At 44.6% G+C, this 23,423-nt stretch overlaps 2 protein-coding genes across 3 annotated transcripts in view; one reads left to right on the forward strand and one right to left on the reverse strand.

Annotated features, from left to right (window-relative positions):
• cdh23 (cadherin-related 23) overlaps positions 1-23,423 on the reverse strand; it is a 141,826-nt gene that overhangs the window by 34,855 nt on the left and 83,548 nt on the right. For both annotated transcript variants that reach the window (XM_041947075.1, XM_041947076.1), the window contains exons 13-26: positions 19,203-19,267; positions 17,603-17,840; positions 15,588-15,693; positions 14,649-14,776; positions 11,150-11,222; positions 10,081-10,197; positions 9,607-9,719; positions 9,282-9,389; positions 7,347-7,536; positions 6,877-7,022; positions 6,387-6,606; positions 5,688-5,840; positions 5,331-5,444; positions 4,670-4,818 (exon numbers count right to left, since the gene is read on the reverse strand). In XM_041947075.1, the coding sequence (XP_041803009.1) occupies positions 4,670-4,818; positions 5,331-5,444; positions 5,688-5,840; positions 6,387-6,606; positions 6,877-7,022; positions 7,347-7,536; positions 9,282-9,389; positions 9,607-9,719; positions 10,081-10,197; positions 11,150-11,222; positions 14,649-14,776; positions 15,588-15,693; positions 17,603-17,840; positions 19,203-19,267 (1,920 nt within the window). The remainder of the gene's footprint in view (positions 1-4,669; positions 4,819-5,330; positions 5,445-5,687; positions 5,841-6,386; positions 6,607-6,876; positions 7,023-7,346; positions 7,537-9,281; positions 9,390-9,606; positions 9,720-10,080; positions 10,198-11,149; positions 11,223-14,648; positions 14,777-15,587; positions 15,694-17,602; positions 17,841-19,202; positions 19,268-23,423) is intronic.
• Positions 3,364-3,997, forward strand: LOC121613599 (uncharacterized protein C10orf105-like). The gene has a single exon (XM_041947079.1). The coding sequence runs from the start codon at positions 3,364-3,366 to the stop codon at positions 3,859-3,861; it is 498 nt and encodes a 165-aa protein (XP_041803013.1). The 3' UTR covers positions 3,862-3,997.

Raw genomic sequence — 23,423 nt, forward strand, 5'->3', positions numbered from 1 at the left:
ACAAGCAGAAAGTCTGTACTCATGCAGGAGATAACTTCTCAGGTGTGAAGGAAACGTTGTATTTGGTCTACTCGTGCTCCCCAAGGAAAGCTGCCCGGAGACTTCGATGTCTTAATGCGGGAAGGTTTATTGATGCTCGGCCAAGGAGAACAAAGAGATTTTCAACACAGTGTGAACATTGCTTACCACCTCAATTCTGAGGGATGCTTCCTGTCATCCGTCCTTTATTCTAGCTGGGAGTGCTAGATCTGGTTCATGCCAAATTATGGTCATTCTTCAGGTAATAAGAATACGTGTGATTGGCTCTCCATACCTAAAACAAATAACTATGCTTGTCCACGTTCCCCAGCTCACATTGCAAGCATCTTTAGGTCGCCATCAAAACATTCCTCTAACAGGAGACAGTCTGCCCCGCCATGTCTGGAGGACAGCACAGTTTATCACCTATGCCCTTGGTCGCCTCAGCAACGGAGCTTCTCTCCCCAGGGGCGCAGTTCTCCCTGAACAACCCAACAGCTGCATTCTACTGCAGCATAGCAAAACAGACCTCCCCCTTCACCTGGATCCTGAGCTGGCCCCAAGACGACCCCTTTACCTGACCACGACCCTGAAGCCCCCACTAGGTGCAGTCAAGTCACAGAAAATTCCATCCACAAGGTGCAGCAAGGCCACAAACTCCCTTTACAACTGGCTCCATTACAAAATCAGAGCCTCTTTTTCACTTTACAGTCTGACAGTAAAGTCAAGTCAATGAGAATGTGAGGATTGAGCAGTTGGATTTGGCTACCTGATGGTCAGCTGAATGTTCAGTGTTACCCTCTGCGCTGTGTTTATCCCCATTAAGTCACATGATAGACAGCACATTTCATAAAAACTTTTTTTTTGCAAACAGATGGATAAATCTGTATTCTTCCTCATTCACCACACATCCACTGGTGCCCAGTGTCTTGTTGCCACAACAACCCCAACATGGCTTGGCAGTAAGTCTGTAATGGCAGAACCTCTTTCTCTCTCTCTCGTTCTCTCTCTCTCTGTCTCAGGCCGATAGCCAAAAGCAGCCAGAAAACCCAAACCCAGCACAGACAGCACGGCTCCACAGCACACACAGATAAATAGAGGAGCATGCTGGGCTGCTGGTGAATGGGCCATGTCATAAGACTGACTTCTGAATCCAGAGAGGCACAGAGCCGCTGGCACTGGATGAGGCTGACTTCATGTCACACCCCGCTCCTCTGTGGATGTGTCAAAACCTGTGGAGGTGCCTACAAAGTGCATATTCAAGTGCAATACAGAGACACACACTCAAGGCACTCCAGCACATGCACGCGCGCTCGCTTACGCTCAAATTCAGACGCACACACTCTCACGGCCTCCCTCTCCTGCCCTGTGTGTCCTGCTTTGCTCCCTCTCGCTCCCCCTGTGAAGAGGGGCCCAACTTCAGTCTCATTAGCTTTATAAAGAGATGTGGAGAGAAGAGGAGAAAGAGGAGGAGAGGGGAGGGGGCGACGGGAGAAAACAGAGGCTGGGGGGTCAGATTGGTGAGTGATGAATAGGGTATTACACAGCGGACTGCACCACTTAGGCCATAAAAGGGGTGCATATAGTGTAAGACTACATTGGCGAGCCAGATGTTGTAAGTGTAAGCATGTGGAGTGTAAACATTGACAGATTATTTACTAAGCCTCTGCGTGGCTCAGAAAACACACTATTGTCTTTGGCTCCTTGGGATTAAAGCAACAGCGAGGTATTTAAATTGCAACGCTGTTCCCCACATTTTACCCCCTTTTCCTCCTCGTTCCCCTCTTCCTCCCCAGCGTTGTCGCCTGTGTCTCTGGGAAAGCAGCAGTTTAAGGGGGGAAAAACAAGTGTGTGGAGCCAAGAAACAGGTCTGACCTCAGTTACTGGAATTAAGCGAGGTGCTGTTTTAAAGAGTTTCCAAACTGTGGGTGTGAGTATACATTTTTGAAGGGTTTTTATTCCAAATGACCAAAGATTCAAATGTTGATTGCTTAGCATTGTGTGCGTAAACATCATCTAATTCTTTCAACTGTTAAGGTGCTAAGATTGCTAATAATCCCATTAATATCTCTTACAATACGTGGTTAACGTCTGCTGCGGAGCCTCACTTTGGAGTGAAACTCTTCAAAGGCGAGTGAGCCGCTTGACATGTGCTTGAATAACTGCACATTGTCTAAGTGAGAATGTGGAGACTGTTGCATGCACTGGTTTTAGTATGGTCAGGACTTATCTGGAAGGTAGATTTGAATATTAGCAGAGGCTGCACATCTGACATGTACATGAGTTGTTGCTGCATCCCCATTCATTTCTTTCCTCTATTATGCAGATAAAGTAGAGAATATACAACATGCTGAAAAATACCATAAATCAGAGAGCACTCAAAAGGCAATAAAAGGGGAAACAAAATCTAATAAACATTTGAAAGTATGCTACTAAGAAACTGGAGAACTTGCGAGCGCGTAATTGGACAAACTTTACAAATGTGAATAGGTTAGACAAAGTGTGCTTGTAAAGCAGCTAAGAAACGAGTTTGTGTCCAAACTAGCTGAGCAGTCAGATCTGCAACAATGTGGGGTGATAGAGGGGGAGAGCACCTTACAGCTAAGCTGCCAAGCTTAAGAGCAGCGTGCCTAATCATGAATATGTGCGGTACAGTCTACAGTATGTGCGGGTGAGAAAGAAAGTTTGTGTTTGAGTAGTTGTGTGTGTGTGCGTGTGTGTATGTGTGTGGCATATGTGCTTGGAGGCGCTGACTAATGAACTGACTCTCTAACGAGCCATCCTGCTCCACTGGCCTTTTCACAGCTTTCCTGGCATTTGGTCTTAAAAATAATTTCACGTCCCAATGTGTTTCCCTTAAACCGATAAGCCATGCTTTGTCTCCGCTGAATTAAGGACGATGACATTTACAAATGTTACTATGCTGAAGATGGGGGCGCGCAGAATGAGAGGGGGGGATAATTGGAGACCGGGGTAGAAGAGGTGGGTGCCTTGCATTTTACAAGGGGCATTTTAATAAACCCAATTTGTTTTACATTGAAGAAAGCCTGTCAAGCATTGACTGTTTTGTAGTCCTTGATTTAATAGCTACATAATTGCTGCAAATGCCAAACACCACATCCCCACATCTGCATGTGCATGCAGGCGTTTCAGAACATACTTGTGCATGTGTGTATGTTTATCACAAGTCTTTGAGTGGATGATCCAAGTAAAGTGAAAATGAACCTACTCAGCTTGGTTAGTGAGACAGGGACCTGCTGCGGCACTTTAGCAGGGGCTGACCACAATTGCACACACAATACATACCAATCTAATGTCGCTTTCTCCTTCCAGGGCTGAGACAACATGAACACCACTGAGCCAGGCTCCAACTTCACCTTCACCCCCAACACAGAAAACATCCCTCTGTCCAACCCGACAGCCAGCGCCATCCCTCCGACCATCTCACAGCCTCCATCCTTTTCTTCAGACCACTATGACCCCGAAGTCACCATCATGGTGGTCCTGGGCTTATCACTGCTGCTGGCAGGGTTAGCGGCCTTCCTGGCCGTGTGCCGGCCCTCGGAACAGGACGGGGACTCGGAGGCGAGCTGTGGCCCAGGGGAGAGCTTGACCCGCGGCAGAAGCCAGAACAGCGAGCCCCAGCTCAAGGTGTGGAAGAGGCTGGGCTCCTATCGGCGATCATACAACCTCTCCTTCAGACGACCGCCCTATCGCAGGCCGCAAGAGCGCGAGAGCATACATGTTTCCCAGCCTGCAGCCCGACAGACAGCCCAGCCAGAGGCCAACATGGAGCCCCACCTCACTATGCCTTGCCTCTTTGACTATGTCACCGAAATCTGACTCGAAGGCCAGGCTGAGGGCCGACTGACTGCTCCCCAATACAAGTGACACACTGTTTACTTTATGGTCTAAGGGTATGGGCGGTTGGAGGACATGAAAACATACTTTGCATGCTACTTGGATTAGGTTTGCAACAAAACAAGTGCTTCAAATTAGGCAATCAAAAAGTCATTGCAGCATGGTTTACACATTTTTTGTGACTGATCATTTCACCCTCTAGAGCAGGTAACATTGTTGTGCATGGATGCTCCTTTTCAGCACAGCTCTGCACCACATTCACTAGAGAGAAAAATGATTTGATCCAACAACAACTCATTTTGATGACAATTCTCTCAGCAAGGATTTGATGCATCATCAAATCTCACATTCTGCACAGAAATAAATTGGATCTGATTTGATTACATTTAAATTTTGCCAAGGAGTACAAAAGCAACTAAACAAGCATAGTGAACAATAATTCAACACTCAAAAACCTTGCAGCAAGGCACTAGTTCAGAGAATGACCTTTATTCTTAAGGCCAAACTTAAGTTTTACAAATGCTGTCCGATCACATTCAAAGTGTGGGTGGGGGGTAGCATTCCATTCATGTGTGTTAAGATGCAAGGCATTATTTTAGAGAATGATTCCATGCAGGTCTCAAACATGATGAACACCAATACTGACAAGACAAATGCAACCTGAGCCAAAAAAGAGACCACTCTGTAACTGATTCTTTGTGTTCTGTAATTGAAATAAAGCGATGTTTTAAGTTTGACTGCCAAAAGTGCAGTTTGTTGCTACATGTGTTTAGCAGTGTGTGTTTTCTACCTGGAGGATGCTGGTTCCTCGAGGCACGCTCTCCAGTACGCTGATCTCATAGCTGTTCTGCAGGAAGATGGGTCTGTTGTCGTTAACATCCTGCACCTCAACAAATACAGTGGCTGTGCCCGTCCTGCGGCTGCCCGCTGGGCCGTTGTCTACGTGCAGAAACAGACACATGCATAAACACATCCGCTGCAACCAGTCAGGTTCATGCTAATTTTACGGTTGACGCCAGGACAACCGTGAAACTTGGGTAATTTTCAGCTGCTCGTGAATTGGGACAGTGTGTGTGATTCTGTTCTCTTGCACAGTTTTACATTATCTCTACCTCCTCTCCCCTCTCTTGTGTCTCTGGCCCCCTCTGCAGATAAGCCAGTCTGACTCAGTGGTTTCCAAAACAGGAAAACCTCAGAGTTTTTGTTCTTTCTTTTCAAACAGGAACAAAGGCAGTTGAGCAATAGTCTGAAATCACTGCAGATGTGCAGGCATCGCTCTTTTTCATAATTGTCGCACAAAAGTACAAAGGAGCAGCTTTGAAGATCACAAACAAAACAAGTCAGAAAACAAGTCCTATTATCACAAATACACACACGGACTGTGTAATGAGGATGATAAAACATGATAAAGCTTTTCTATCATTATGCAAAGGTATGAATCCATGACACACCTATAGCTTCTACAACCAGGTTGTAAGCTTCCTGGGTCTCTCTGTCCAGGCCAACCACCGTCCGAACAATCCCGTCTCTGAAACCCACGCTGAATTTACCGTCCTGATTACCACCTAAAAATACACAAACACACTTCAGAATTAATTTACAGCATGTTAGCGAAACACACCATTCACATACACACAGCACAGCTATAACAGCAAAACAAGCATGCAAGGGGAGCTCGCCTCATACACACAGTCACACAGCGATGGATGGATGGACAAAGGTACTGTACGTGCACACACTGTAGTCCCCGTAACTGTACAACACTGTAGCCCACACACACAAAAACAACCCCCACTGTGACCTCTGACCTGTGATGAAGTAGCTAAGTTCGGCGTTGAGGCCGGCGTCGTTGTCAGAGCAGCTGAGGCGCACTACAATGTGGTCTCTAGGGACACTCTCCTTCAGGGAAACATTGTACACGCGAGGGTTGAAGGTGGGCGTCTCATCATTTACATCCAGAACTGACCCACGCACACAAACACACAGACAGAGAGACATGAGGACACACAGATACATGTACATGAGGACAAATAAGGCAGCAGGGTGGTGCAGTGAATAGAGAGTGCTGTTTTATTGTTAAATCAGATTGGGAGTCTAGTAAAACTTTGCAGCCCTGGTCCTCACTTCCCTGTGAAGGATGTGAAACTTCAAAGTGTGAAATATTCAAAATATTTTGATGCCTATGACTCATCTGATCCATTTGAGAAATACCAGAAAACCTTATTCAGTTTTTCCATTCCTTTTTTAATGAAGTTCACATCAGTCAGACTGTTTGTCTTCGTATAGGGTTTTTCACATCCCACCAGCAGGTGGTAGCATCCTTCTCAGGAGATTCCTGAGAAGTCAGCGGTTAACTACTATCTGCCATAATGAAGTAGCTCTTCATGTCACGCAAATCCAATCATACCGTGGCATGGCGGATTCCTACGAGGAGTCTTTTCAGAGAGAGCAAAGGGAAATCAAACCCACTTTTCTCATCATCATCAGCCACATTTGCAGACTCTCACCTGTGACAGTGAGGGTAGACGTGGACGTGCGAGGGAACCTCCCTGCGTCGTATGCAATGATTCTCAAATGGTATTGTCCAATCTGCTCACGATCCAGGACCGCCGTGGAGGTGAGAATGCCAGTGGAGGTGTTCAGGTAGAAGTCGAGTCGAGGCATTCCCATCTGTAATGCCATCGTAATCAAGCCATTCTTATCCTCATCCGGGTCCTCCACCTGGACCTAGAGCAGAAAGGGAGGGAGAGAACGACCAAGTGTTATAACAAAGTTTTGTTTTAATGACACAGCAATTATCATGAAGTATTTCCAGAAGTCATATTTTAGAAATATCCCATCAGAACATCATTTATGGCCAGCATTCCCCTAAAACTGCTTGGCTCAGAGAATTTGCACCCTTAAAAGGAACATTTAAAAATTTTGAATCCTTTTCTTTTTATTATTATTATTATTATTTTAAATGCAATCATCATTAAATATAGTCTTATATTTTACCCTAAAAACTGAGGATCCAATGGTCAGTCCCTCCGGCACTTCAGCCACAAAGGGCAGGTTGATGAAGGTTGGGTCGTTGTCATTGAGATCCAGCAGGTTGACAAACACTGTGGTGCTTGCTGATGCACGCAGTGCAGGTGTGCCGCCTAAAGAGGGAGCCAGAGGGACATATACAGACACACACACACACACACACACGCACACACACACACACACACCCCATATCTCACGGTCAGAGGAGTTTATTAGCCACAGTAAAAAGTTTCATGGTCAACATAAAACTTGAGGAATGAGGCTTGAAGAAAGAGGCCAATCGCTCAGAATTGAAAGCTCTCTGCTGAGGATGATATAAAGCTATTTAAACTTGCTTACAGATGGTTTAGGTGTTTCATGAGTCAGGCGAATTTACACAGCGAAAGGCAAATACAAGCGTAAACTGACATCCCACTGCACATATACACATTACTCACGGTCGACGACTGAGATGATGATGGTCCTCATGAGTGCGGCGTCCCTGGGGTTGGAGCTCTCCCTGTCCAGGGTTACCCCGCTGGTGCGGATCTTCCCTGTACTGCTGTTGATGGTGTAGAAGGGGTTTTCTGGACTGATGCTGTACATCACTGTCCCATTTTCCCCATTGTCAGGGTCCACTGCCAACACCTGGACAGGGGAGAGAGGAAAAACTTTTCTGAATATCCTTTGGCCTCAACTCTTTTAACAATGCCCCCCACCCAACAAGAGATATGAATCAGAGGAAAAAAAATAACAGTAATTGTAATATTAATGATAATAGTAATAAGAACATCCACCCCACCCCTAGAGCATCTTCACACAAGCTGCCTTCCAACTGCTCCAAAACATCACTCAGCTAAAAGAAAAATGGTGACGTCTCTTTTCTGACAAAAAGCGGCGATGGGTGATGAATGCGTGAAGCCGGGAGCCCGGCTAAAACTCTGGCTGATTTTTAAAGAGCTGATCAATTATTCAGTACCCTGACTAAAAATGCTAGAAACTGGTTAATTGGCCATTAGAGGAACAAAGGTTTTGCAGGTATTTAATTATTAAGGGGACATGGTAGGCAGGCATCTCAGAGGCCCATTGATTAGCAACTGCGCAGACAAAGGTAGGTGATATAAGATGTGGAGAAGTGTCTAGCTGGGGCCAGCTGAACTAATCAATTCTGGCCTGAGCAGAGCACATTAAAAGATGGTGAGCAAATATATTAGCCTTGTCTATTGAACTGCAGCTCTGGTCTGACTGCAGAGTGGCAGAAAAGAGAATATTGTTTTGAAATGAGATATCAGAGGCGCTCGCTGTGTATGCATAGGTGCTGAATGTAAAAGGCTGCAGAAGCGGTGGTGGGGTGCGCTTAGATTTGAGTGGGCCGATCCTGGCACTGAGCACCGCAGCCAAATTCATCGGCTCGCTGGACACCTCCAGGAGGACGCAGCAGGTGGCCTCTTGTCACCATGGAAACACTGGTTGGACCAAGGCTACATTGGGGCCAATTACAGAACTGTAAGCCTGGGTGGTCCGATTTATTGAAAAATGGTCAGAGGGGTAACAGCGTCTGTCCACTGAGCACGGAGTCACATACAGTATGCATTGCATTGCTGGCTGCACTATGAATGAAGTCAACTGAGGAATAGCTACAAGAGAGCAGGACCGAGTGGAAAACGCAGCAACATATTAGCAGCGCCACACTTGCGTCTTGCATTTCTCTCTCCTTATTATTTCTCCATTCCACTGTCCTGCTCTCTGTGATGGGTTCTCGCTTCCTTTTCTGCCTAGCAGCTGAATAATTTGCTATGCGTATGACTGCAGGCTACATTTTAATTAGCGATCGGACTCCCTTAATTACACTCACTGACGCCTCTTTAATTAATGGACAATCAGGGCTTAATTAACAACAACACACTGCCAAAGACACCAGCAGGACAATGAGAGAGTTTCGGCAACATTAGGGTGTTTACTTTGTGATGACCTATACAGTGATGACAATTTGTCCATTAATATTGAAGGAGCATGCATGCAGATGTATCCTTCAACAGGGACTGGTTTTCATGTACGGTACACCTTTGAGGATCTTCACATGAATATTGTTGAATTGCAACAATTTCCAATCTTCACATTTTGATCACTGTGCTCTGAAACCATGTATTTTTTATTAAAGCACACTTTTTGTTTTTATGAGAAAACCACCGTTCAGGGATACTGGCACTCTCTCTACATCACATTTACATATTTAAAAGTAGAGGCCAACATTTCAATAAACAAATCCCTAAAAAAAAAAAAAAAAAAAAAAAAAAAAAAACCCCAAATGCTTAGATTTATTATGTTCATTTGCACTGTTTTAATCATCATTTAGTTAACCACCTGCTAGTTTACCAGCTAGGTGCACTCACAGATATAACGTCGGTGTTTATTGGGCTCATCTCCACTACGTTGGCATGGTATGGCTCGTCTCTCCACACTGGGGCGTTGTCATTGATGTCCAGGATGGTGATGTTCACCTGAACAAAGTGGGAGTTAGGGACATAGAAGTAAATGAGAAATTAGCTATTTATGATTTCAGTTATATAAAAGACCTTTGACCATCACGGGCTATGAGGCAAAAAATCATGGTACAAGACATAGGTGTAATAGAATATACCCCAAATGATTATTGATTCAACATTGATTAAACAGCTGGAGGTAGGATCAGAAGGATGGTAACTGCAAAGTGGTTACCGTGGCGATTCCAGTCTTCTGCTGAGGGCCCACCCCTCCGTCCACAGCTCTGACTATCAGGATGTACTCTGACTTCAGCTCTCGGTCCAGCAGGGCTGTGGTGGTGATCTCTCCTGAGACACACATGTAAACAGATCAAAAATATAAAAAGTGACATGTCGCGTCAAAAAGCAGCTGCTAATATGTCAGGACGAACTGACGCGAGAAAAAAAACCCCACACGACCCAGTCACAGTGTGCACACAAGCAAGAAGAGCTTAAGAAGGAAAGCGAAAAAGATGCTGCGGACACCGATGGAAATAAGCACAGGTGCATATAGTCATTTTCAGGCCAAGCAAGAAATGACAGCAGGACGATCCCCAAAAATTCAAATTTGATATAAAATGTGGAATCAGAGCTCAGAAAATTCTCTCTCAATTACAAGTTTCAGAAAATACATACACTTGCACGTGTGCACATGCACACACGCACACACCTGAGCGCGAGTTGAGTCGGAACTGAGAGGAGCCCTCCAGGGAGTAGATGAGCGAGGCCTGGCCAAACTCCCTCGAGGCGTCCAAATCAGTAGCATTCACAAGCAGCACGGTCGCCCCTGTGGAGGAGGGGAAGGGAGGGATGAGGGGAGCAAGACAGAAAGAAAGTTACACCTCACGGAGTGGGAGAGAGGAGGCAAAAAAAAAAATGAACTGAGAGACGGAGTTATGGGGAAAATATGTGAAATCTAGTAAAGAGGGAAGACAGACACAGAGAGACAAGCTGCAGAGACAGACTGAAATGGCATTCAGAGAGCTAATTTCTTCACCGCCCCCATCCACAGCTCAACTGATGGCATGGCAGTGAGTGGGTTTATGGATTAGTGGATTATCAGCTTGTTTGGCACAGCCCATTCTTGGCACAGGCCTGATCAATACCCTGGCAGGCAGGGGGATGATAGGCTGGCCAGAGCCGCAGGGCTAGCCCTGAGCTCAGCCTTGCAGCCCAAACCTTAGGCCCCTAGCTCAGGGCCAAGCACTTTAGCCATAGTCCCCTAAACCTCAGCCCCGGTCCAAGCCGCTCATCTGTGTGCTCCTTCAAATCGGGGCCGAGACACAAAAAGTGGCCAGCGTCTGCTGGAGCTCAGAGAGAGAAAGGGGCGCTCAAACATTTCATTTCCCTCTAGCGACTGGAAACTAATCTATTGTCTGGGATAAAAGAGTCTTCTGAATGCATGCATGAGAATGAATATAGCAGCCAGTGATTTTGCCTTGAATAGTCAATATCCTGCATTCTGGCTGAGCATTTAAAAACATTATGCAAAATCAGAGCAAATAAGACAGTAGAGGCCAGAGGAGGCAAATAAAATAAAACATAAAAAACATACCCCCAAGAAAGCAAAGCTATTTGTTGAGTGTGCTAATAGCAAGGCAATTCAAGTGAGAGGTGACCGTATGTGCTACACACGGTGTTGGAGCTGTTTGGAGTGTTTAAGTGCTGTGCTGGTTGCGCAGACCAGAAAATGCGTTCTAGCAACTAAACTGTAACCCCGAATGTATAAAGTGACTCACCGGCAATAATGTTCTCTGGGATTTTGACGATGTAGGACGGCTTGCTGAACTCGGGTGGGTTGTCGTTTTCGTCCTGGAGGAGGTATAAACATCAACAGCAGCTCAAATCAACGTGCTAGACAATGAGAGAATGCAAATGGTGCTTAAAAAAAAAGAGGAACTAAAACGGCTTTGAAGCTGTCATCACACATTAGCACTGAGATTAACATATTGGGAGTAAAGCCACTGAGGAGGACAACACATTTTTAATAGTAAAACAGTAGTATCTCTTTGGTGGCGGCTAGTCAGCTGATTAAACTGAAATCTTCACAGACCACTGTCTTTAAACTTTGTTTCAAACTGTTTTTAGTTGCACTGGCTTCTGTTTCTGTCCTTCAATTACACAAATATGTGTGTGTGTATATATATATATATATATATATATATATATATATATATATAAAACCTAAACAAACTATCCTAACCAGGCAGTGTTCATTGCTTTAGAAGTGCAGGAGTGAGGAAAAGCGGGCCTGGAAAGCGTGGCGTAATGCAAAAGCCGCGGCAGATATTAAAAAGAAGACACATTTGCAATCATTGGCGCGAAAATCATTCAAAACATTATTAATAATGGCATTGCCTTAAAACAAAGGGTAATCAAGACCCATAATTTGACAGGAATGAATGACTACAACATGGAGCCGCATCCGCTGTCACGTGGACTTCCCCTGAGCATTTTTCTCACAACCTCCCACTCATTGAATTAGACTCTATTTCACACCAACACATCCAGTTGTGTGGCTATTCGCAGAGAGGCTCCCCACTGTGTGAGCTGCTGAGAAATGTTAACACTTTAACAACAGTCACTGGCACCATTATCTATCTGGGCTCTGTGTTACACTGGTGCAAAGCATTGTGTGCGCCTGATGCTGCCAGCTACTGATAAACCCCTGTGGTGTGAGTCACGACACTGTGGAGGACAGAGAGAGAGAGCGGCAGAGAGACATAGAGGGGATCCAGCATTGTGCACGTCTTTCCCTGCTGGTTTTTGCATTCCAGCGTAGATTCCTTCATTCTTTACACACTATTTCTCCCTCGTGTGGGATGTGTATAGATATGCTTACTGTCCTTGCATATGCAAGAATACTCCAGCTGGATTCATCCATTCTACTCTGTCATCTCTTCTTTTATGACAAAAAGTGACGTGTATAATGGATGCCTGTCAGGGGAAATTAGCTTAAGGGCCGGTGGGGATGTGAAGACGTGAGTTCTGGTTGCTCATTATATTTTTATTGCTATATTCATAGTATCTTAGCAAAGATCAACATTCACGTTTACTGCTTAAAAGTCGAGAGGAAAATACAGAAACAGATTTAAAAGATAACCCCTGACATATGCTGTGCAGAATAGTACACTATGTGCACCACATTTACATTACGAATGGTTTAGATGAATTCCATTAGGACCTATTTGAAAATGCAGAGTAAGATTCTCACTCTGCAACAGAGAAGTATGAAGCCACACAGAGTCTAATGTTATTCTTGCTTTTCAAATTCTGATCTACTGTGAGTGAGGACTAGACTTTTTAAATTTTGAGCTTGACAGACTGACAGAGGTGGCAAAAGCAGCAATACATTATAGAGATATGTTATTGCTAATAGTGAAAGATATAAAATGCAGTGTTGGACAACAAAAAACTTAAAGCTGAAAATGCATCAAATAGTATCTTCAGTTTCTCATCATATGCAAAGAACAAAAAGATATTCATAACCATTTGAAAATAAAACATCTCAGGTGTGTTGTGTTAACAGACAAGACATGATCCGCTCACTGCCTTGTTCTAAATCATGTGACAAAATCAACGCAGTCAGATCCGAGTTTAGCAAGATACAGTGAGCGTAGAAAGCTAGAAAAGCATTATGCAAGGAACCAATAGAACCATGTAACAGCAGACTGCCAGTACATGACATCATGGCATGGCCTATTACAAAAGATAACATAGGGATGTCGTGAATTAGAAAGATTAACAAAACAATAAAGTCCAATTTAATGCAATCCGGTTGCAGGAAGACATGCAACAGAAACAGTGGGATTATCTTGTAGAATTAGGACCCAGAACCTTGCGCAGAGTATCTTATTTTCTCAAGTCTCTCTGATCCATTGTATGTGCGAGTACACGGCTGTGACTTCCTCCAGTGCCTTAAAATAAGACATTTAGTGATAAGACTGACAAAAGCAACAGGACTGGAAGCTCAGATAGCTGCACAGGCGGCGATAAAACTGCAAACAAAGCTGTAGTCAGACATGGTACTCAGAACGTTTCAGACGGTGAGAAAATACTGAAATCCAATATGTTAGTGAAGTTGAAGACACATGAAATGATCCACCACGAGCTGGCAGACGCCTGTAACACACTGGATCAACATTTAGATAAATACGAGAGGGCTTAGTCCTCTTTCAGTGCACATGGTGTAACAGCTCCTCTCCCAAATCTCGGCATTTCTCAGAGTCACATCTGAGGGGAACTTAAATGAAAAGAGTTCTGTAAAAGTTTGGAGACCGAGCCTTTGAACGTGGGGAGACTGTGAGGAATTTGTCACAGGGTGTGTCTGCCGCAGCACCAAAAGAGTCATTAAATACCATGGGGAAAAAAATGCCACGCTTGAAGATATGTTAAAAAAAAAAAAAAGGCGAGAATTAAAAAGATGCTCAGCTAAGAGGAAGAAGAAAAACAAGCAAGTTTTTAACTATTCAAGTACCTTTCTGGAGCCAAAAAACAAACAGACAGTGCAGAAGCTCAGTGTCACTGCAATGACTGAACACAAACCCTTCTACTGAACCGCTCACAGTGTTCACAAGATACGAAGTAGACAGAACAGGATCAATCAGCATCCTGTAGTTGTACGTTGGCAGCTCTTTTGGTTGCTTATTAATTTTGTGCTAAGTAATTATATTCTATTGATCAAAGATGCATGAACATTTTTTTCATTATATATATTTTTTAATCAGTGTCTAAACTCGTGACTGCTTATGATGAAATCTTGAGGACAGTTAGATTTGCATTTGGTTGAGGACTGGCTGGCTGCTGGTAATATTCAAGTACACAACCAACTAGGCAGGTGTAAATGTGTGGCTGTGCATGTGTCTGTAATAGAGTGTCCCATCAGCTGAAAGTGTTGAATATTAATGATGATACCTGAAATGGACTGGCCTGACCTCAGCGACCCCTATGAAAGAACTGGAGATTCACCGGACCGGCTGAGGTTGGACTCTGTTCTCTGTTTCTGAGAACATTTACCGACCTCCTGATCCATGACAGTGACATTAAACATCAAATAACAGCTGCTAGTACATTTACATAAAAGTAAGGGAACGCCCATAGGTTGCTGAAAGCGTACCGCAGATGACAGAGACGACTAGCGAAAAAAAAAAAGACTAATGTACTTGCAAGGTTCAGCGTGTGCAAGTAGTGACAGCTGCCACATTAGGAAGAGGGCGCATTTTGCAGGGTTGTACTTACAATCACCTCCACCGTGACAGGGACGGTGCTGTTGAGGGCTGGGTTTCCTCCGTCTTTGGCCATCACTGTCAAGTAGATCATCCCGTTGGGAACTTGCTCGTAGTCCAGAGGCCTGGTCACACTGATCACTGATGGAAGGAGGGGGGAGAGAGGAGGAAGGTGGGGTTTCATGCTAAATGTGTTTTTATTTGGGACCTGCAGTGACATCATAACTTTGGAAAGTTGTGGATTAGTAGTCTACTACATTTCAAAGGGAGGTATTATACTTTTAAATCCACTGCATTTATCTGACAGCTTTAGATGCTACTCACTTTACATAAAAAAACATATAAAGAGCTTATAAAATCTATTATATATATTTTATATTATAAATAAAATCTCTCATGATAAAAGTAAGTTTTCATATAAACACGTTTGATGGTTCCAGCTTCACAAACGTAAAGACTTGCCGCTTTTTCTTTTAACTAGTGTAATTATTTCAATTTCTGTTGAATAATTTAGAGGTTTGGACTTTTTCGACAACACAGGCTTTGTGAAGGCTCTGAGTAATTGTGACGACATTTCTCATTATTGTTAGATTTTCTACAGACAAAACGATCAATCGATTCATGGAGAAAATAATCAGCAGATGAATCTGTGCTGAAAATAATCAATAGCTGTATTCTTACACAAACTCAACCAACCACACCAGTGAAATCCTGCTTTTCTATTAATGCATGAGAAATAATACATATATAAATAGTATAACACTCAGAGTACTTTACTTTTAATACTTAACATATATCTTCCTGATTATACTGACATACTTTTACTAACATTATATTTTAATGCAGGATTTTTGTAGAGTTATATTAGTGTTTTTACTTAACTAAAAGACCTGAATACTTCCTCCACCAATGATTATAGATTGCGGCTTCATGCTCCTCAAGGTGAGCATACCTGCGTAGCCCTCCACCATGACGATGCTGAAGTAATGGGGGAAGGACGAGGCTGAAGTGATGGTGTATGTCAGGAAGTTGTTGGGTGGAGAATCCTCATCTGTTGCCTGTGGGTGGGCGGACAGCGGTGTGAGAGTGGTAGACGGGAGTGCCTTTAACATATGCTTCAATGACAGTCGCAGGTCCACAGAGAGAAGAAGTTTTGAGTGATTGAGGCAAGGCGACAGACAGGACAACAGGACAGATGCTGCAGCAGACAGCGCTAATGTTTATATGTGCATGTTTGCGCAGCATGGGCATGTGTGAGTCTGTGCATATGTGTGCAGCCAGGAAGCTGTCACTTAGTGATGGCATGTTATTGGACAGATTAAAGCTGATTCTGGCTATTAGCGGTGCAGGCGTCAATACTGGATGAACACCAACCGAGCCAAGACAAGCCAATCAGGAAGAGGACAGACGAAACTATACTTTGCAGGGCTAATCCACAAAAACATCAACAACAATGATGACACCCCCTCATTATTCTCAAGTTGGCAGGAACTTAAACATGAGTCCTCCGGCTGTGAGGAGAGTCTACTAGGCCTCACTGGCATCATTAGAGGCTGGACAGGTTGTCAAAAACACTTACTTGTATCTCTCCACAACACGCATATCTCTACTCTTTGATTTAACGCCAAAGTGTTGAGTAAGCAATACCTTTCTTCCCCCACAACTTCCTAAGCTGTGACTGCTCTCTTCCAGGCTGTCTTCCTATATCAAATTTCGACAAATAGTTTCGTATTAGATCGTTTACCACTCAAAGGTAAGAGGAGTTGTGGGCAGCAAATCAAATAGATGAGTTGCAAAGGAAGGAGAAGTGCAGAGAAAATTTTTAAAAAGGTTTAGCTGCTAGAAAGCATAAGCGCTGTAGTAGGAGGCACAAACCTCCCAGGCGTTTTGGGGAAATGGGAAGAAGCAAACAGCAGAAAAGCCTCACTTTTCTTAGTCTCAACACATCCTCTGCTTCCATCTATTTCAGTTTTTGCCCTCTTTCCTCCTTCTCTCGCCGCTTTCCAAAGTAGCGTGCGTGTTTGAGTTTTTTTTGTGTGTGTGTGTGCGTGTAGAGTAGGTCGCGGGGCAAATCGCTGACACGCAGAATTGTGCGACTGGCTTCCCCGTTGCTCTCGGGCAGCGCATTAATATCCGCAGTGTTTAAGGTTAGCTCAGACTAATCAAACACAGTGAGCCAAGCGTTGAGTCCAGTCATCAGCTCAGCTCCCACAACGTAAAGGCAAGGCGCCACACAGTGCAGCGTGGCGGGGCAGGCCGCCGCTGTACCCACCGCCACAAGGGACGTAATAGCCTTTCTCTCGAGGGCGCAATCAAAGGAAACGCTGAGCCAATAGTTACCATTGTGCCTGTGTGCCTCTGCCTTTTGTGTGGCAGTGACTGATGGCCAACACGCCGGGCCGACCTGTTCCTCTTGGATACAGCGCACACAAACACATAACTGCATGATTACTGTGACACAGAGGAAACCAGAGGCTAGTGAGTGTGATTACTGGCAGTATTTGATGAGGATGAGCTCTTCCTGCTGCAGGTTTTATGTGAATGTGAATGTGTGCACAGTGTCAAATTGCAGGTATGTTTGAGTGAGTACACAGGCCTGCTACACCTACATGTGTGTATGTGTGTGTGTCTTTCAAATGAACCGCACCCCAGCTCACTGCTGGCAATCTGACTTTTACAATTTACAAATAGGAATAATTGAATTTTAAATCAATGATAAACAAACATGTTTTTTTGGTCTAGCAATGTAGAACATTTACTGCAGCCAAACAATTGCTAAGCAACACTACAATACCAATACGAGAATTGATTTTGGTTTAGCGTATTAATATTTAAAATCAGTGATGGTCACAGGTGTATGTTTATGGAGTGTTTTACAGCAGCTATAAACGGGACAGTTTTACTGTCTTGTACTCTTGGCCTCATGCGTCTCTATTAAAACTCATATAGTGTGTGTTTTAAACACACCCTGACTCGCGCCACCGGCTGGACAGCCTGTTCGTTCTCTCTCAGCGAGCCCACATACGCCTCCTTCTGGAACAGAGGCGCGTTGTCGTTGACGTCCAACACATTGACGCGGATCCTTCCCGTCGTCTCCTCCCCGCCGCCGTCCCTCGCCAGCACGGTCAGCGTGAAGCGCCGCATCAACTCGTAGTCCAGATTGGCCCGCAGAATGACCCAGCCCGTCTCATCGTCCAATGAAAACCTGCAAGAGGCAAGTTCCACCATAACAAGATATTTTCATGTCATGTTATCGCTTGTTGTAAGATACAGAGTTGGTTGTTTTCCTGTTTTGTTTGCTTCTTGATGGAAATGTTAGAAGAGGCTGTTAAATCTAGTCTGTGGATTAGGCCTCCACCTTCAGCACCCTCTAAATTTTCTACCCCCTACCCAAACAAGGGTCTGTATCCAATCCCTACTTTCATCTTTGACTCTACCTCTTTACTTTCTACCCCCTACCCGAACCAGGGTTTGTATACCCACCCCGCTTTTATTGGTGCAGTTGGTGAGAGGCAGGGGTAGATGATGGTTGTGTGGCAATTGGCAGTTACATGTGGCATCTAGGCCTGTGGTAGCATTGTAGCAGCTAACAATAGCTAAAGCAGTTAGTATTGGCATCTAGCAGATAACATTAACAGTATAGGCAAATCTAGCTGTATTGTCTTCTTCTGTTCCTCTTAGCAGGTAGCGGTTAGCATTTAGCATTAGCATTAGGTAAATTGCAGCATCGGAACTGTATTGACTTATTCTGTTCTTCTTAGCGGTTAGCATTCGCTCAAAGAACATAAGTCGACATGTTTGTACATCATTACAACATATTCAATTTTCATGCCCTAACAAGGAAAACATGAAATCAAAGACAGTGGAGGCATTGCACAGACATCAGATAAAAAGTGCAAGTGGTTGGGAGGTGCTCACTAATCTGCAATTGCTCTACTGTTGAATTTTTCTTTTATCTGTTTCTTTTTTCTAATCTGGTTGTGAGATGTACTGAATAGTTAATGGTTTCTTTGAGCCATGGTAAAAAGCACATTACAATTTATCTCTGAACTGTCTCATCCAAGTTAACTGAAGATAAAAACAGCTGCATTTCATGAATGTCCTCGCATTGAGAAAAGCTCCTTGTTTAAACAAAATAGGTTTGCCATAAGAGTAAAAAAGCATATTGTTGTAAAGAGAAAAAATGTTATCAGTCTGAATGTTTTTCTCACACAAACCCGCAGCTCAGTGAGAGTAACAGAGAAACAAATTTAGTAGAAAGCCACGCTAATTGTGTTCTTTGGATGCTGAAGATAATGAATGAATGAATGGATTATGCATGTTTTTATCTGTGTGTGTGTGTAACTCTGTAAATTTGTGGCGAGAGAGCGGGAGTAAAGAAAAGTGCCAAACATCATTGCACCTCAGCTGTCTCTGGCGAGGCTGTGTGGCAGAAAGAGTACAATCATTCACAAGTGGCCAAATAGATGAAAAATGTATGTGATTCTGTGTTTGTGTGGACTGTCTGTGTATTTGTGTGTCTGTGTATGTGTGTGTGTGTGTGTGTGACTGTGAAGCTGTATCTTACTGGTCTGGCTCGTCACTGAAGGAGTAACGCACAATCCCAAATGTGCCCGCATCTCCGTCTGTAGCCTGGGCAGAAGAAGCAGGGAAAAATGAGTTTACTCTTAAAATCAGGTTTACTTCCTTGTAAACTTTTATAGCACATTGAGCTTCTGTCTTCCATCGGCTTGGTTTCTCATCCGGACTTCCTTTTGTTGTTTCTCAACTACTACTCAACTAGGCTTTGCTTCACCTTACTCACTTAAATCTTTCATACTCTTTCAAGATTCATTTGCAAATGTGTTGCCATGTGGAAAAACAACCCCCCCCCCCCCCCCCCCCCCCCCAACTCAAAATCAAGTTTTAAAGTGTGTGTTCCTGTTAAGAGCGCCAGAGGCACAGTGAGCCAGGTACAAAGTGCTGCGACACCATCACTGGAATTACATTGTAATTTAAAGAGTAATACTGAGGTTTCCATTTCATGTTAATATCAGTTATTACTTCTCAGCATACACTTGTGCCTGTGCGTGTGTGCATGTGTGTGCGTGCGCGTGCTTGTGTGAGGTTAACAACTCTTTTTAAGGACATGATGCATAAAAATCATCTGTCAGTGAGCTTTGCTCATTTTCCTAAATGTCTCACTCTCACAGCTGTCTATGACTGTATGACTTTATGTTAAAACATGCAAGCCACACTTCAGAGGTGTTTATTGGATTAAATCTGGGAAAACAGGCATTTTCCTCATCCACATGACCCATCACTGCCACAAAAGCAACGGCTTTGCCGTCATATGTTTTGCAGATAAAAGGGGTGTCGAAGAAATGCAACATGAAGATCAACACTATCAGGAATCTTGTACTTTATGCAACGCCACATTAACACAATCTGTCTTTGTAAGCACGGCCGTGCGTATGTGCACACATGCGCCGACACACGCGGGGTGTTGTGTCGCCGCTGATGGATCGTGGCTGGAGAGGCTGTTGTAATAGAGTTTCACTTCAGTGGCTCTGCAGTCAGTTGAAGGGCCAAACTCGAACGTGTCTGCAGCCTGCTCTGTCAACCACGATGCTGGTCACTGTGATTCAGTGATGCCCTGATACCGACCCTATTATGTAGGACTGCGTGTGTGTGTGTGTGTGTGTGTGTGTGCCTTTGACTTATACTCTTACAAATTTGTGTGAGAGTGTGTTAATGTGCGTTGAATGATATGAATCTAATGTCAGGGTGTAAACACAAGCAAACGCGCCAAAACGCGTGTTAAGTAATGCTGAACCTTTTCTTGGCTGTGAATGTGGATGTATGTGTGCACATTTGACGATGTTAGGAAATATCTGTGCTTTTTTTTTACATCGAACGCACTCATGATCATGTGTGTGTGCATCTGTCCCGTCTACGATGCCTCTCACAGATAGAACAACCGCAGCTATCAATGTGCTTTTCCTCCTTCTAAAAGCGACGTCGTGCTCTTTAGCTCGAGCCTGTAATTTCGCAGAGAGCTTCCACCTCACCGTCCTGGATGGTGAATCAACGTCTCTTTCTAATGTCAAAAATGGTCCTCGCTTTGTTGTCGAGTGCACCGACGCACATCTGGCTGAGCGAGTAGAGAAAGAGACGCTAAATACTTGTGAGGTGTTTGGGACTCCAGTCAGGTTCTTATATTAACCTTTGAGTTTTCATCTGTCGTGTTCGATGACCTCATCATTTAATGCCACTCAACTGCTTCTCCTCCTCTCTCTTTTTGCATTCCTGCCTATCCCTCCCTCCCCCTCCTCCCTTATCTTTCTTTTCTCTTTACCTCACTTTCCTCCCTGCATCCCGAGCTCCGCCTCCAACGCCACTGTCTCCCCTCTCCTCTACATATCTCCCTCAGCACACTCTTCCCTTCTCGATCCCCCCCACCCCCTTCCTTTGCTCCCTCTCTCCCAGGTGAGTGACAGGCTCATAAGTGCTCCAATGATAGCGGTGGGGGTGTTAGCGTGACAGCTATCGCGGCAGTGACAGGAGCCGGGCTCAGCCTGGGAGCTAATACTGCCTCTGCCTCTGCGGCCGAGCCCCTCTTGCCATGACGAGCTGCACAGAGAGAGAGAGAGAGAGAGAGACGATAGTCATCACCCCCCCATCATTCACCGAACCGCTCCCTTTCTCCCACCAAACAATCACCATGACTGTAAGACCCAGTCACTTTGCCAACCGCTCGCCAAAGACTTTCAACTTTAGACGCAGGAGGCTGGCAGCAGATGGACGGTGGAGATTGGCTCGAGCAGGGATTTGCTGTAACGTAACACCATTTGCCTGAATCCTTGACACCAGGGTATTATGCATTTGCCCTTCATTGCCATGCTAGCTTAATCTTTTTTTTGGGTGGGGGAATTGGACGTGATGGAGAAGTTGGCGAGGTGGGGTGCACAGGGAGAGAGTGAGAGTAAGATTTAATGAGGAACTAAATGACATGGAAATTAAGCTGGGCTAGCTAATATGCCTAATAACCTCGCTGACAATTACAACAAGCAAGTGCCGATGCGATGGTTCACAGGGATAAATAGCTTTCATGCTGATGGATTCAAAAGACATATCTTGGCACCACTTTATTTGAAGGGGTGTGAATGAGAATGACATAACCATGACATGACACCTGCTACGAACATGAAGGAGGAGGAATATCGTCAGTCAGTGTTGTCGTTAGCGAATATAAGGACCCTCCAAAATACCTGCAATAAATTGCAAAAGTATTACGGAAGTATGGAGGATGCACAATGCTCGACACTGATGAAGATGGTGCAAAGCCCTGTTGGTTGACTACATGCTCTCTTACAGTCAAGTCGCCCAGAGAAGACACAATGGCAGTATGTGTGGTCGATGGAAACTGGGCCCAGGCTGCAGTGATGAAAATCTCCCCTGTGCTAAGCAGCAGGGCACTGAGGTATCAGAGTCAGCGTTCTGATCAAAATCCAAACTAAGTTGTTAAGGAGTTTCTGCACAAAGAATCAGTACGCTGCTGATTGCCAATATAAACTCTGCAAACCCTTGGGTCCTCGGGCAGTAACTACAAAAGAGAAATTAGTTCTCAGTTGACCAGTTTGGTTAAATGATGTGTTTCTTCCCTTCAGAGGGGCGAAGCCAGCAGGCAAACACAGCTCTCTGTGTGTGTGTGTGTGTGTGTGTGTTGGTATGTATGTGGGTGTACCTGTGTACCGGTGCGCTCATTTGTGCGTCTGCATGCCCGTTAATGCACGTGTGACAGTATGTGTGTGACGATTGGATGCGTGTACTGAGTGTTTTTGAATGTAAAGAATAGTGTGTATGTGGGCGCACATGTATATTGTGTGCATGTGAGAAGGAGACACATGGACAGAGATGCACTGTGTTTCCAGGTTCATTCAGTCTTGGGTTAAATATGCACCCCAAGCATTTACAGTATAAACTCCTATTATCACACTCAATTGCTTTCAAGAGAAAGCGGAAATGAGAGCCTCCCCTCATGGGCGACAGAAAGACAGGGGTAGTGTGTGTGTGCGTGTGTGTGTGTCTGTATGTGTGGAAACTGGGGTTGGGTTGGAGGGGGTACAGGAGCAGATTATCAGACCAGCTATCTCATGGACAGCGAAGGAGGTTAAAGCTGCACAGGCTTTTCTATCTTGAGTGAGCTGGAATTTGAATTGATTGGCTCCTAAAATTGCTTTTTCTGCGGGAGCTTTGAGAGGCATGGAAAAGGAAACCAATTACTGGCTGTCAAAGCCTGCTGTCAAAATAGAGATGACCCCCAGTGCAAACACAGACAACCTCTTCTGTCTCAGTGTTGCACACCTAAACACAACCACAAAGAGTAGATAACAAACACACACCCACACATGCACACATTCACCACCACGGCAGTGAAGATGTCCAGTTGTCTGACAATCATTGTCGGGGAGACTGTGATGAAGACACGGTTGTCAGGTTATCTTCCTCAGCTTTGGTTCCTCAGCTCTGGTTAGTTGCGCTCCTTTAAAGGCTCCGTGTCTCACTTTCCCACACGTTCTGTATCCATGACAAGATCATACATCAGTCTTCACAAATGCTGTACATTTGCAGAGGGATACAGCAAACAGCTATTTTTAAACGAGCACCCCTTCGCGTTAACACTTGTGTGTGTGTGTGTGTGTGTGTGAGACGCACAGAGGAGAATCTTGGTCATGTGGCACATTCCACGCTGTATACTCCTGCTTAGTGTTACAGCAAAATGAAGTGCCTGTGGATCAGCAGCGTG

The sequence above is a fragment of the Chelmon rostratus genome, chromosome 11 (assembly GCF_017976325.1).
Source record: "Chelmon rostratus isolate fCheRos1 chromosome 11, fCheRos1.pri, whole genome shotgun sequence".
NCBI lineage: Eukaryota > Metazoa > Chordata > Actinopteri > Chaetodontiformes > Chaetodontidae > Chelmon > Chelmon rostratus.